At 37.9% G+C, this 12201-nt stretch overlaps 1 protein-coding gene across 1 annotated transcript in view; it reads left to right on the top strand.

Moving 5' to 3' along the window:
• Positions 1–12201, top strand: part of bckdhb (branched chain keto acid dehydrogenase E1 subunit beta) — a 111275-nt gene that overhangs the window by 80209 nt on the left and 18865 nt on the right. Inside the window, exon 9 of the mRNA XM_067449327.1 lies at positions 11306–11392. Within this exon, the coding sequence (XP_067305428.1) occupies positions 11306–11392 (87 nt within the window). The remainder of the gene's footprint in view (positions 1–11305; positions 11393–12201) is intronic.

Consider the following 12201-nt stretch of genomic DNA (forward strand, 5'->3'; position numbering starts at 1 on the left):
TAACTGTATTGTTGCATCCCTAATATACATATACACACATACAGTACAGGCCAGAAGTTTGGACACATTACTTTTTATAATGTTTTTAAAAAAAGTTTCTTCTGCTCATCAAGTCTGCATTTATTTGATCAAAAATACAGATTTTTTTTTTTATATTTTGATATATTACAATTTAAAATAATTGGTTTTCAATTTATTATACTTTAAATTATCATTTATTTCTGTGATCAAAGCTGAATTTTCAGGATAATTTCTCCAGACTTCAGTGATCATGATCCTTCAGAAATCATTCTGTATTGTGTGTGTGTGTGTGTGTGTGTGTGTGTGTGTGTGTGTGTGTGTGTGTGTGTGTGTGTGTGTGTGTGTGTGTGTGTGTGTGTGTGTGTGTGTGTGTGTGTGTGTGTGTGTGTGTGTGTGTGTGTGTGTGTGTGTGTGCCCATGTGTGTGAGCCTGTTTATGTGGTTTATGAGGACACAAATTTGAATAACTACATGGGTATTAATCTGGTATTACATTATAAATGTGTTTTATAAGGACATTTCATATGTCCTCATATTTCAAATAGCTTTAAAAACATACTAAATTAGGTTACCATTACGCCTATGAAGAGTCCCTGTAAACCACATAGACCAACGTGTGTGTGTGTGAGAGAGAGAGAGAGAGAGGGATAAAAAGAGTATGTGTCCAAGAAAAGAAGAAAAGCCTCCTCACTCTATTCATCTTGGGTCAGTCAGTCAGTTGAAATGAGTGCGTTGAACTGCTGGTGTTGAGAGGTCAGCGGTAAATAAGCAGTTGGTTGACAGCGCTGACCACTAGCTCGGCCCTTTTTAGAAGGACGCCGTTCTGAATCCCAGAAGCAATGAGAAACATTCATCTGTCCGGGATACATAGGACAATAAAATCGTCATCCGCGCCGCAGGCTGTAGTTAATGTCAACACATTAGCTTCTCATTAAGTTGTCCGTTCAGTTCATGAAGACAGAGACATGTGTTTAAAAATGCCACGGGAACCTCATAAAGACAAAATAGGATGACTTCATTTTGGACCTGTGTTTCTTCCTTGAGTTGTTTTCCTGGTCAATCGAAGGCTGTTTTGACTGACAAGTGGCATTGGGATGCCAAAATGTAGACTTCTATACATAATTTTTTTTAATGATGTCATTGAATATTAATGGCTGTTATTTGGTGTCTATTAGCTCCCTGGCATCTACAGTGGCCCTGAGAAGTATTTGCACCCTTACGCCTCATTTAAATGGGTCACAACACACTTTTATTTGTATCCCCTCAAGTCAATTTTTTGCCATCTGAATCAACGTTGTGATTAGCTAACCTCATTGCATAGCAAAAGCACCTGTGCCATGATGCCGTCTCATCATTATAGCATTCAACCTCAACCATCCAGTAATGGTGTCGTTTGTCATTAGCCTTTTCAGTACGTCACTGTGGTATTTCAGGAAACCGACCAGGCTGCTTCACTCTCTCACTGGTGACTCTAGCTCCAGGGATGTGACGTCCCGTCCCGTGATACAGTATTAACAGTCCAGGGTTGTTTGCGCCTGAACTATCTGTGGTATGTGCTGTGCCTCTTCAGGATTTGCCCTGACGCTCAGTTCACTCCTGATGACCGGGTTAGCAAGTGCCACATCACATTTACCTGACTCATAAGCTTTTTCTGGATAGTTTTTCGCATTAACTGCCAGTGAACCTTCATTATGGATTTTGACCTTTTTTTCCTTCTTGACCTTATTTTGCCAAAATAACAGTTGGTGGTTGAAGATCTGCTTGAGTCCAATCCAGCATGATAAGAGATTTTAATCAATAGTGAGTGTCTGATTCCCAAAGCTGCACAGAATGTTGAAGCATCAAATAAGATCGTCCTCCGTTATTTACATGGTATAACATGTAACATAAGTCATTGATTTCATGATATACACACCCACAACTAATTGTTTTTGAATAATGGCTGTAGCCTGAACGCATTGGTGTGTTTTTAGCAATTCTAAGACTAAAATGATTGTATATCACTTTCATGAAATGGAAATGAGAAACTAAAAACAAACAAAATTAAAAACACTAAACTAAAAGTAATATGTGTGTCTGTGTGTCTGTGTGTGTGTGTGTGTGTGTGTGTGTGTGTGTGTGTGTGTGTGTGTGTGTGTGTGTGTGTGTGTGTGTTATTTTTGCATTTTTATAATATTACTGTATTTATTATATTGTTTCACTGTAATACTGTTTAGGTTCAGTTTACTTTCAGTAATTTTAATCCTTAAACTTATGGTAGTGGATATTTACACTAATTGAAAATAGTGTGTGTGTGTGTGTGTGTGTGTGTGTGTGTGTATGTATGTATATATATATATATATATATATATATATATATATATATATATATATATATATATATATATATATATATATATATATATATATATATATACATATAATATAATATAATATAATATAATATAATATAATATAATATAATAATATTTAGCAATAGATGCCATTTTACACAGTGAAATAGTGATAGATTCTATTTGCACTATATAAAAGTAGCAGATCTTTGCAATAAGTGCAAATAGTAGTTAGATGCTATTTCCATCTCAATATTGTTGGACATTAAACAGGATGCAATAATAACAGTGTAAATGATTATATATATTAAAATGATTAAATGGATGGTGCCTTATTGGATAATAATTACCTATAAAGCCCTCCCTACACCTACCCCTAACCCTACCAGGTAAACACTTTATTATTAAACACTCGTAAGGTACTTTATTTCCACTCTTCAAATATTTTCTTCATTTTTAATTCAATTAAATGCCTTTCTGATCTGAAATGGGATGGAAAAAGGGAGAAGAGTGAGTTCGGCAAAAGGCAGATTGAACTCAATAGCTACATCCTTGAGCCTTATTGTGTGTTCACACCAGATGCGAATGAAACTCTTTACCCAGTTGATAATTCTTCAACTCTAGGCAACTGGTAAAAAAACACACACACAAAAAATAGTTGAGCATGAAATACTCGCTCAGTGCCTCGTTGCGCTTATGACGTTATAAAAATGCGGCACTCCCATTGAAAGCAATTGGATCCGCCTGCCTGCCGCATGTAAAGATACTTTGGTGGACACACTGCTCTACTGACTACGCCATTGTGTCTCTTATTTCATCTTGTATGGCCCAAACAGACATTGGTGGGCGAAGTTAGTGTGAATTACCTTTGCCAAAAAGACTTGGTGTACACTTAGTTTAAATAGACACTCGGAAAACTTATTTCAGTCAGTTTTTAGGGCAACATTGAATGACATTTTAATATATATACTCTAAACTTTTGAATGGTACACTGCGTCTACACCGGACTTGACAAAGCAACCATTGCAAATCTATTTCCTCTGTGTCAGAAGTATGCGAGAAATAGACCGAAGCATCAGTTCACTATCTGAGATATGTCGCGTCACGCCACATCTAGTGTAGACAGCATCACTGATGATAATTGGTACTATTTTGTCTTGCCGCTCGTGTAGACTCTGTATTAGTTTATTTCAAGGCTTGAAACATGCCTTCTAAAAATCTGTGTTAAAAATAGGGGCAAAGTAGACGTTAGCATATACTGTCCTGTTCTATAGTCAGTTTTCTCTTTCAGCTCAAACACTATCATTACAGATCAACAGTTTGAAGGATCTTGCTGAGGAAGATAGTTAAACTGTCGACATGTTTATGTCTAGCTACCGGAATAACATCTGGTTTAATGGCATGGACATTAGAAGGAAACTCTATCACTCCCTTGAGTACTGAGGTTTGTTACCGCCACAGTAATGCAACTTAAGTTTGTTCAGTGGAAGAGCACACCTGCCGTGTGTTGGCCAAGCCTTCTGCTTTCTTCGAGTATGTTCTTGGTCTAATGCTGTCTGAATCTGGTCACTGAATTTCCTGGCCAGGTCTGTCTTAAAAAAAATCTAAATCTCAATCTGAAGACTAAAATGTATCTGTAATAATGACAAGTTTGTTGAGCCTCTGGTTGTTCATGCGGAAGTGTCACAGAGCGCTCTGACTGTTGTAAGAAAATGCCTTCAGTCACACCCTTGCATACTTGCTGTCTTATCGAAATCTCACACCCTTGCTAGCACACAACCTCAAGATTCTGCCGCTGTGCCTGTCTCAGTCCGCTGGTATCCGAGGCATCAGAAACAGTTACAGTGACTCGAAGTATCTGGCCTTTGACCAACTTGGTTATGAGGTGTGGAATTATTATTAAGTCAATCATTATTCTTCATTTGATTGTCATGTCTAAAGTCAAGTCAAATTTCGCTTAACACAACACACCTTTAAAAGACCTGAAATATTTCAGTTGGTGTGCAATGAATCTAAAATATATAAAAGTTTAATTTTTATCATTACATTATGGAAAATAATGAACTTTATCACAAAATGCTATTTTTTTTTTAGAAGGACCTGTGTATATTTAGATACATTTATAAATACTATTATATTCAAATGAATATATAGAGCTGTGTATGCGATAATATATGTCATTATAGACACAATATGTTCCTAACCGAAAGAGGCTGTGGTTGTCCCTGTCCCAAAATGTAGTGGTCCTAAAACTATTCATGATTTCAAGCTGGTCGCTTTGACCTCGTTTTTTTATTTATCTTTTGATTTTTGAGAAACTGGTCTGGTCCGAGATCTTAAGGTGGACTGAACATGCACTGGAGCCCTTGCAGTTTACATATAGTCCTCATATAGGAGATGTGGTGCTACAGTAACACTGGTTAATTAAGTTATTATTTAATCTCTACACAAATATGTATCAGAGCATATTATAATGGCAATAGAACCATGATAAAATATGTAGATGATTTGGTTATTGTTAGCCTGCTTCAGGAGAATGAGATCAGTCATGGGCCAGTTATTGATGTGTTTGTTCACTGATATAACTAATGTTACCTCCAGCATAATATATCAAAAACTAAAGATTTATTGAGCTATTGATTTTAGAAAGAATAGTCACATGATTGAAGCTACTTTATTTAAAGGTCAGTGCAATCTTATAAATATCTTGTGACCATTATTAATGCAAAATTGAACTTTGAAGCTAATTGTGCAGCCATGTGTAAAAAGGGCCACCAATATTTATATTGTCTAAGAAAACTATCACACATTCATATTGAGTGAACGATAATGTGGTCGGTTATACATCCTTAAAAGTGAGAAATTCTTGTCTGGCTTTCACCAGACCAAGCTCAATCTTTTAAGATTGAACATTGGTCTGGTGAGTCTGCTCTGTATTTTCTACTGCACAAGAGGCGTGATCAACAGGCATAGTTCAAATGACTGTGCGAAATTGGATAGTCCTTCAACCAGTCAGACCAACGACCTATCGCTTTTCTATCCTTCATTGTGTTAAACCCGTTATATTGGCTATTTATATTTACTATAACTAACATTTTTGGGAAAAACATAAGGGAGATGTATGTATGCTATATTTGATAATGGTATCACAGGAATAAAATCTACTGACTTTGCTTTCACAGGGCATAACTACTTCCCAAATATTTTGGAATAATTGTTGTACTTTTTGGTGGATTTTTCCCCCTACCCTTTTACACATGTGGCGTCCCCAGTCAAAAAATGGCCGCCCTACAAAAATGGCTAATAAATCTCTTGCATTGTATTATCACCAAATATTGGATAATCTTTTAAAATTGCAGTTGTATTTTTTCCTATACAAACTAATTTAGATCTGTAGTAAAGTATTTTCTAGTCTGAACCTTCTCCCCTCACATTTCTCACAGACCATGTGAAAACAGACAGAGAAAGAACATTTCAAATAACATTTGCACCTTTCTAAGCATAACTTTTGGGCAGAGTTGGTTCTCCTTTAGCTGTCCTTTCCTGTGGCTTTTCTCTACTCATCTACTGCATCTGAAATCACATACTGTCTGAGTAGGTTCTACATTTGAGAATGTCATGACTGTTTTTAAAGTATGTATAAATGATAGTATGACTAAAGTATCATCTAACATGCTTGTGTGTAGAAGAATTTACAACATCCGCCACTGCCAGTCATAGCTCCACTCCCATGGTCTATGAATAGTAAAGTGACCATTGGAACTTTAGAATCATTGTGTAAGTCGTCCGGGCACTTTTTGCATAATGTTTCATGAAAACTGAATTCAGATATACTTCTCATCTCACATAACTATTTTTCACCTACTATATAGCAGTATTCAGACACTGGTATGGCAAATTCTTGGTTCAGAGCAAGAAAAAGTTACAACAGATTTTTAAGAAATCCATAAAGTTTCAAGAAAAAAAATATTACTGATAAAAAATATATCACAAAATTCTGTTCCATTAGAATGAATATGGGTCAATTTGACCCTCTTTATGTATTAATGGGGTATTGATACCAACAATAACAAAAATCCTATCATATGACCGAAAATATAAAAATCACATTGATGAGGGTCCGAAACAACAAGTTTTCATTGATAAAATATTTAACAAATCCCAGCATGCTGGGTCAGTTTGACCCTTTTTATACATTCTTGGGTTAAGACAGCAAGATCTGAGAAATGTGTGGGTTCTGGCCACATAAAGTCTACTTCTGGGAGTAATTTTTCAGTTTATTCTAGTGGGGTGTGTTTAATTTGCAACGTGTCGTTGTTATCATGAGAGCTTTAACAGAAGATCTAGTCAGTGGATTTGCCAGAGTTCATGAAGTTCATGGCATCTCAACTTTTAAGGATGTTTTCTGTAGTGAAATGGTAATGTATGTCCTGTTTGTCCACTCGAGTGCTGAAAAAATCGAAGGTGTACCAATCTGAATGATGACTGAAATTAACATTTGAATTAATACATGTGGCACACATTGCTCAAACATTGAAGGAAGTTGCGTGCTGTGGATGTTGCTGGTGTAGTTTCTTGTGTCTTTGTGGAGCTTCAAAGAAACCTGCTGAACTTCCGGCTCAATATCCAGACCTCCACACAATTCTTCTCAGCAGATGCGCATCATGAAACGCCAAATATTTGTCATTTTTATCTCAATTATGATCAAAACTTTTATATAATTGCTTAGATTACAGAACAAACCAAAATAATTCCTCAGGAAATGCCTGACCACCAGCGCAAGGATGGGTGTGTTTTGATCTGTTTTGTTTTTCTCCTTTTGAAGAAATGGCTTTGCGGTAAGATTTGTCAGTATTATACCTCGTAGCATCTGATGAGTCCTGCAGATGTGGAATCAGCGCTTTGCAGCTGCAACCTGTTGTTTATTTTCATCAGAGTCTTTGACTGAAATCATAATGACCATTGACATTAAAGTATGAACATCAAACAAAATTCATAATCAGCATCAAATGGTGTTTTCAGTCTACGCTAATTAATAAATGCAGTGGCCACGTGTTTTAAATACTTTAAGGCTACATCTACACCAAACAGTTTTTTTTTTTCAACACTAATGTTTTCCAGCATTTTCCCAGTTTCTTATCTAAACGTCAGAAAATGCTAAATTAACCTTACATGCGTAAGACCTCATAAAAGCTTACTTAGATGATACAGACGGAACAAAAAACATGGCGTTCTCAGGTTATTCTTCTGACAGGATCCTTTTATTCAGCAGAACATCACCATTCACTGAAGTGTCCAGATCGCACTCGGTCATCATTATATGTTTGGTCTAAACATGTGTACTACGTTTAGTTGGATAAAAAAAAAACCCTGGTGCGATTGCTCTGTTAGTGCAGTTCATTCAAGTAAGTGTGAATACTGCCATCTGAACCCTGGTGTGTACTAAACAAGTGGACCGAGATGGCTGAAAAGGCAGGTCTCGGCCCGGTTCCAAACAAACTCTGGTGCAGTTTCCACTGAAATATGAACAAAACATGGACCAAAGTCATGTTAATGAACCAAAAACGGGACGTCACAAGATGCAACCCTTAAAAGGACAGAATGCTAAAGCATTTTTCATCAGTCGTGATGTTGCCCATCATAGTTCGGTACAGGCATCAGAACCGCATCTCCTCACAGCAGATCTTTGTTTGTGTGTGACGGAGGGTTTCCTGACATGGTTTTGACTCCTTTACACATTTTAGAAGCTCTTCACAAGTTCTCAGCTGATCAAAATACCTTCTTAAGAAGCTATGCACGTACAGTGAGCACATCTAGCTCAATTGCAAGTACATTTTCAACCATCTTTGCAGGACTGTGATATGAATTGTACAAAAAAATTTATCTTTAGCAATAGAATAGCATATAACTGGCACAATACCGGTAAAAATATACATATCTATCGGTTCAATACAGTATGTGTCGCATGACTAAACGTGTCATCGTTTTAGAATGCCTCCATTTTCACAGTCCACACTACAATGCAAAAATGCTGTTATTTTTTTTATGAAGTATACTTCACCAGACATTCACTCTGTAGGATAGAAGAAAAGTTGTGCTGTTGTACGTGCAGCGTTCATGTGGAAAACAAAAATTGTGTTGCAATGTACAGTGTGATGATGCAAATTATGTCACAAAGAGTGCATGGACCATTGTATACTGTGGACAGATGAAGTATACTTTGGGCTTGAGTAACCAATGCTTTGCCAGTTTGGTACTTTGCTAGACAGTGCTGCAATTCAGCAGAATTCAGGCAGTTTGCTGTGAAACATAAAAGCAGCTTTAAGATTTGGGGGCAGTGTTGTAGACTAGACCAGCTAATTCGAGTCAGAGTCGAGACAGAGTTCAAAAAGGGTCGAGTCCGAGTCAAGACCGAGTTCAAAAAGGGTCGAGTCCGAGTCAAGACCGAGTTCAAAAAGGGTCGAGTCCGAGTCAAGACCGAGTTCAAAAAGGGTCGAGTCCGAGTCAAGACCGAGTTCAAAAAGGGTCGAGTCCGAGTCAAGACCGAGTTCAAAAAGGGTCGAGTCCGAGTCAAGACCGAGTTCAAAAAGGGTCGAGTCCAAGTCAAGACCGAGTTCAAAAAGGGACGAGTCCGAGTCAAGACCGAGTTCAAAAAGGGTCGAGTCCGAGTCAAGACAGAGTTCAAAAAGGGTCGAGTCCAAGTCAAGACCGAGTTCAAAAAGGGACGAGTCCGAGTCAAGACCGAGTTCAAAAATGGTCGAGTCCAAGTCAAGACCGAGTTCAAAAAGGGTCGAGTTCAAAAAGAGTTGAGTCCGAGTCAAGACCAAGTACAAAAAGGGTTGAGTTCAAAAAGAGTTGAGTCCGAGTCAAGACCAAGTACAAAAAGGGTTGAGTTCAAAAAGAGTTGAGTCCGAGTCAAGACCGAGTTAAAAAAGAGTCGAGTCCGAGTCAAGACCAAGTTAAAAAAGGGTCAAGTTCAAAAAGGGTCGAGTCCGAGTCGAAGTCGAGTTAAAAAAGGGTTGAGTTCAAGTCGAGACCAAGACCAGAGAGCCAGCATGATCATAGATATATTTACATAGATTCCTTATTCAACCGATCCATCCATCCATACATACATACATACATACATACATATATTTGATTGTGCCAGATTTTGACATTCTCCGGCGGAAGTAATGGTGCTGGGAATACTATATGAGGGGGCACCCTGTTAGACATTTTCCGGGGAGATGCTTATTTTATTATTAATTACAACAAGGTTTGGATTTCTCTGTAACACTTTTGTCCTACTTTGTAAACAGTAAATATATTAAAATAACAGTTGAAACAAATAATGTAGCAGCAATGTGACTTTCTGGAAAACGCGATCACTAGGCAGATGCCAGGTGGACACAGTGTTAAATAGAAGCGAGAGCATGAGCGCGGGCCTAAAAAATAACTTTCAGACTTTTACAACCAATGGACTACTAAACATTAGTGGTCAAAATGCTGAGATTTTATGCATATACAGAAATTAGTTCTTATTCTTTGTGTTTCCCTTTGCTTCGGTAATTGATGTACCGCAGAATTTTTTTTTTTTTTTTTTTTTTTTTTTTTTTTGTAGTCTTACTACATATGAACTCTTTGTGGCTCTTATATGCAAACTCAATAACAGATGACGTAGCAGACGTTTTCATACATCGTTAAAGGGGTACTTCAGCGCTGGGAAGATGAATCTGTATTTAAAATAGGTCATCAATGCAGTAGAAATGTGAAATTATTTTTGAATTTGGTGTCTTCTAGACTGAGAAAAGACAGAAAATGTATTTTTGTCCCATGGGGATGAAAGACTACAATTCCCAGAATGCTTCGCTGCTCTGTGAGGCCATTCCCAACGCCACCAACTTGATTACTGTGACTGAGTTAGAGACACTACAATTAAAAACGTGTCTGTTCAATATAATGAGTGAGTCACCGCGCGAGTCTCACAGCACTGAGCACTAACTGCAGGAGTGATGAGAGCTGAGGTAATCACGACTACACTCGCGGCATACATTCACAACGCGAGTTCAGTCTGCCGTGGTTCAGTTCATGCCTTTGCAAGCTTAACTTTCATAAAAATTAATTTGAGAAGTTAAAAGACTTACATTGCTCACCATAGCTCCGTTTAAATGAGAGCCTGTAGCTGTGGGCTGAGCTCTCTCTGCGAGCTGTGTGTGATCTCCATCCCCCATGCGCGGATTCAAAACATGCGCAAATGGCTCCCTCTGCTGGCTGTAGTCTTTAGCCTTTGGGCAAACATTCCTCCTATGATGCAAAAATCGTCAATTTGCATCATAGGAGGAATTTTTCCAGAAATAAAATGCATAAATCTCTTGTCTCAGGGGGATATGAGGGGGGAAAGCACAATCATTTGAATATACTCCAGGGTTTCTACTGATACAAAGCCATATGCTAATCGCTGAAGTAACCCTTTAAGAGCTAGAGGCTCGCTCCACATGACATCATTCCTGACCTGAGTCCTGCTACTTTTGTGTGTTAGTCATGTGCAGTTGTGCTTAAGAAAATCACACATCATTGGACATGTCAAACATTAGTTTAAAGAAATATTAACATAGAGTAATAATCATGAATATTTTGAATGGGTCCATGACAAGACCGAGACCATTAAATTATGGTCTCGAGACAGAGTCCGAGTCTCGAGTACAAATCATTGTTTAGGGGTTTAAAAAAAACATTTATGCCTGATTTGCAATGATGGTTTGCTGGTTTATTGCGTTTAGTTTTTGATTTTATGGGCTGGGATTGCGCTTAAATGGAGCCAGTCCTTTTGCCTGAACACAAACACTTCTTGTGCACGTCTCTACCTCTTTTTTTATATATATAAAAAAAAAGAATTGATGTGCTAATGTGCTGTTATATAAAATCGTCTGGTTTTTCAGCTTTCTGAATTCATGTTCTCTTTCCTTCCAGTCGGTGGTGAAGACAGGTCGGCTGCTCATCAGTCATGAGGCTCCATTGACTGGAGGCTTTGCAGCAGAGATCAGCTCTACTGTTCAGGTAAGAAGCAGATTGGAAATCAAGGCTCTTGGGGATGTCATGAATTAGAGATTGACCAGTACTGATCATGTTCTAGCACGGCTTAGTAAAAATTGGCATTGGTGAGTGAAAGCGCATGAAAGTGTCTAACGCAAGTTGGCCCATACCATTTTTATGAATTATAACAATGCAATAGACTTGGTAAACCCAGTCAGATCTGCTGGCGCTTTGATTTCACTCTATAGCTCAGGCTGGAAACCTGTGCATTTTTCTATCCTGCTTCCGTTACAAATCTGCAGGGACCAATCACGATAGAGAAACGATGGCAAGCAGCTTTTTGTTTACTTTCAACATGGTGGCCACTGAAGCGCAGCAAGACGTTGAAGCTTCTGTCGCTGCTGTAACTTGCCCTGGATTGATTCCCACAAAATGAGGATGTGTTTGCCTTACTACCGACCGTTCTGCAAAGTACGTCACCCGGATCGTTGGTTTGATTGGTTGACTATCCAATTTTTGTATGTCATTTGAACTATGCCTGTTGGTCACGCCTCTTGGGCAGTAGAAAATACTGAGCAGATTTCCCAGACTAATGTTCATTCTCAAAGAAATACTCATTTTCCAACTCCCCTAGAGTTAAAAAGTTGAGTTTTACCATTTTCAAATCAGATTTGACGGTAGAACTTTTTGCATAGCTTAGCATCTTGATTAGACCGTTAGCATCTCGGTCAAAAATGACCAAAGACTTTTGATATTTTTCCTATTTAAAATGTGACTCTTTACATTGTGTACTTAGACTGACAGGAAAAGTTGTGATTTTCTAGACCGATATG

Source organism: Pseudorasbora parva, chromosome 7 (genome assembly GCF_024679245.1).
Source record: "Pseudorasbora parva isolate DD20220531a chromosome 7, ASM2467924v1, whole genome shotgun sequence".
NCBI classification, from domain to species: Eukaryota; Metazoa; Chordata; class Actinopteri; order Cypriniformes; family Gobionidae; genus Pseudorasbora; species Pseudorasbora parva.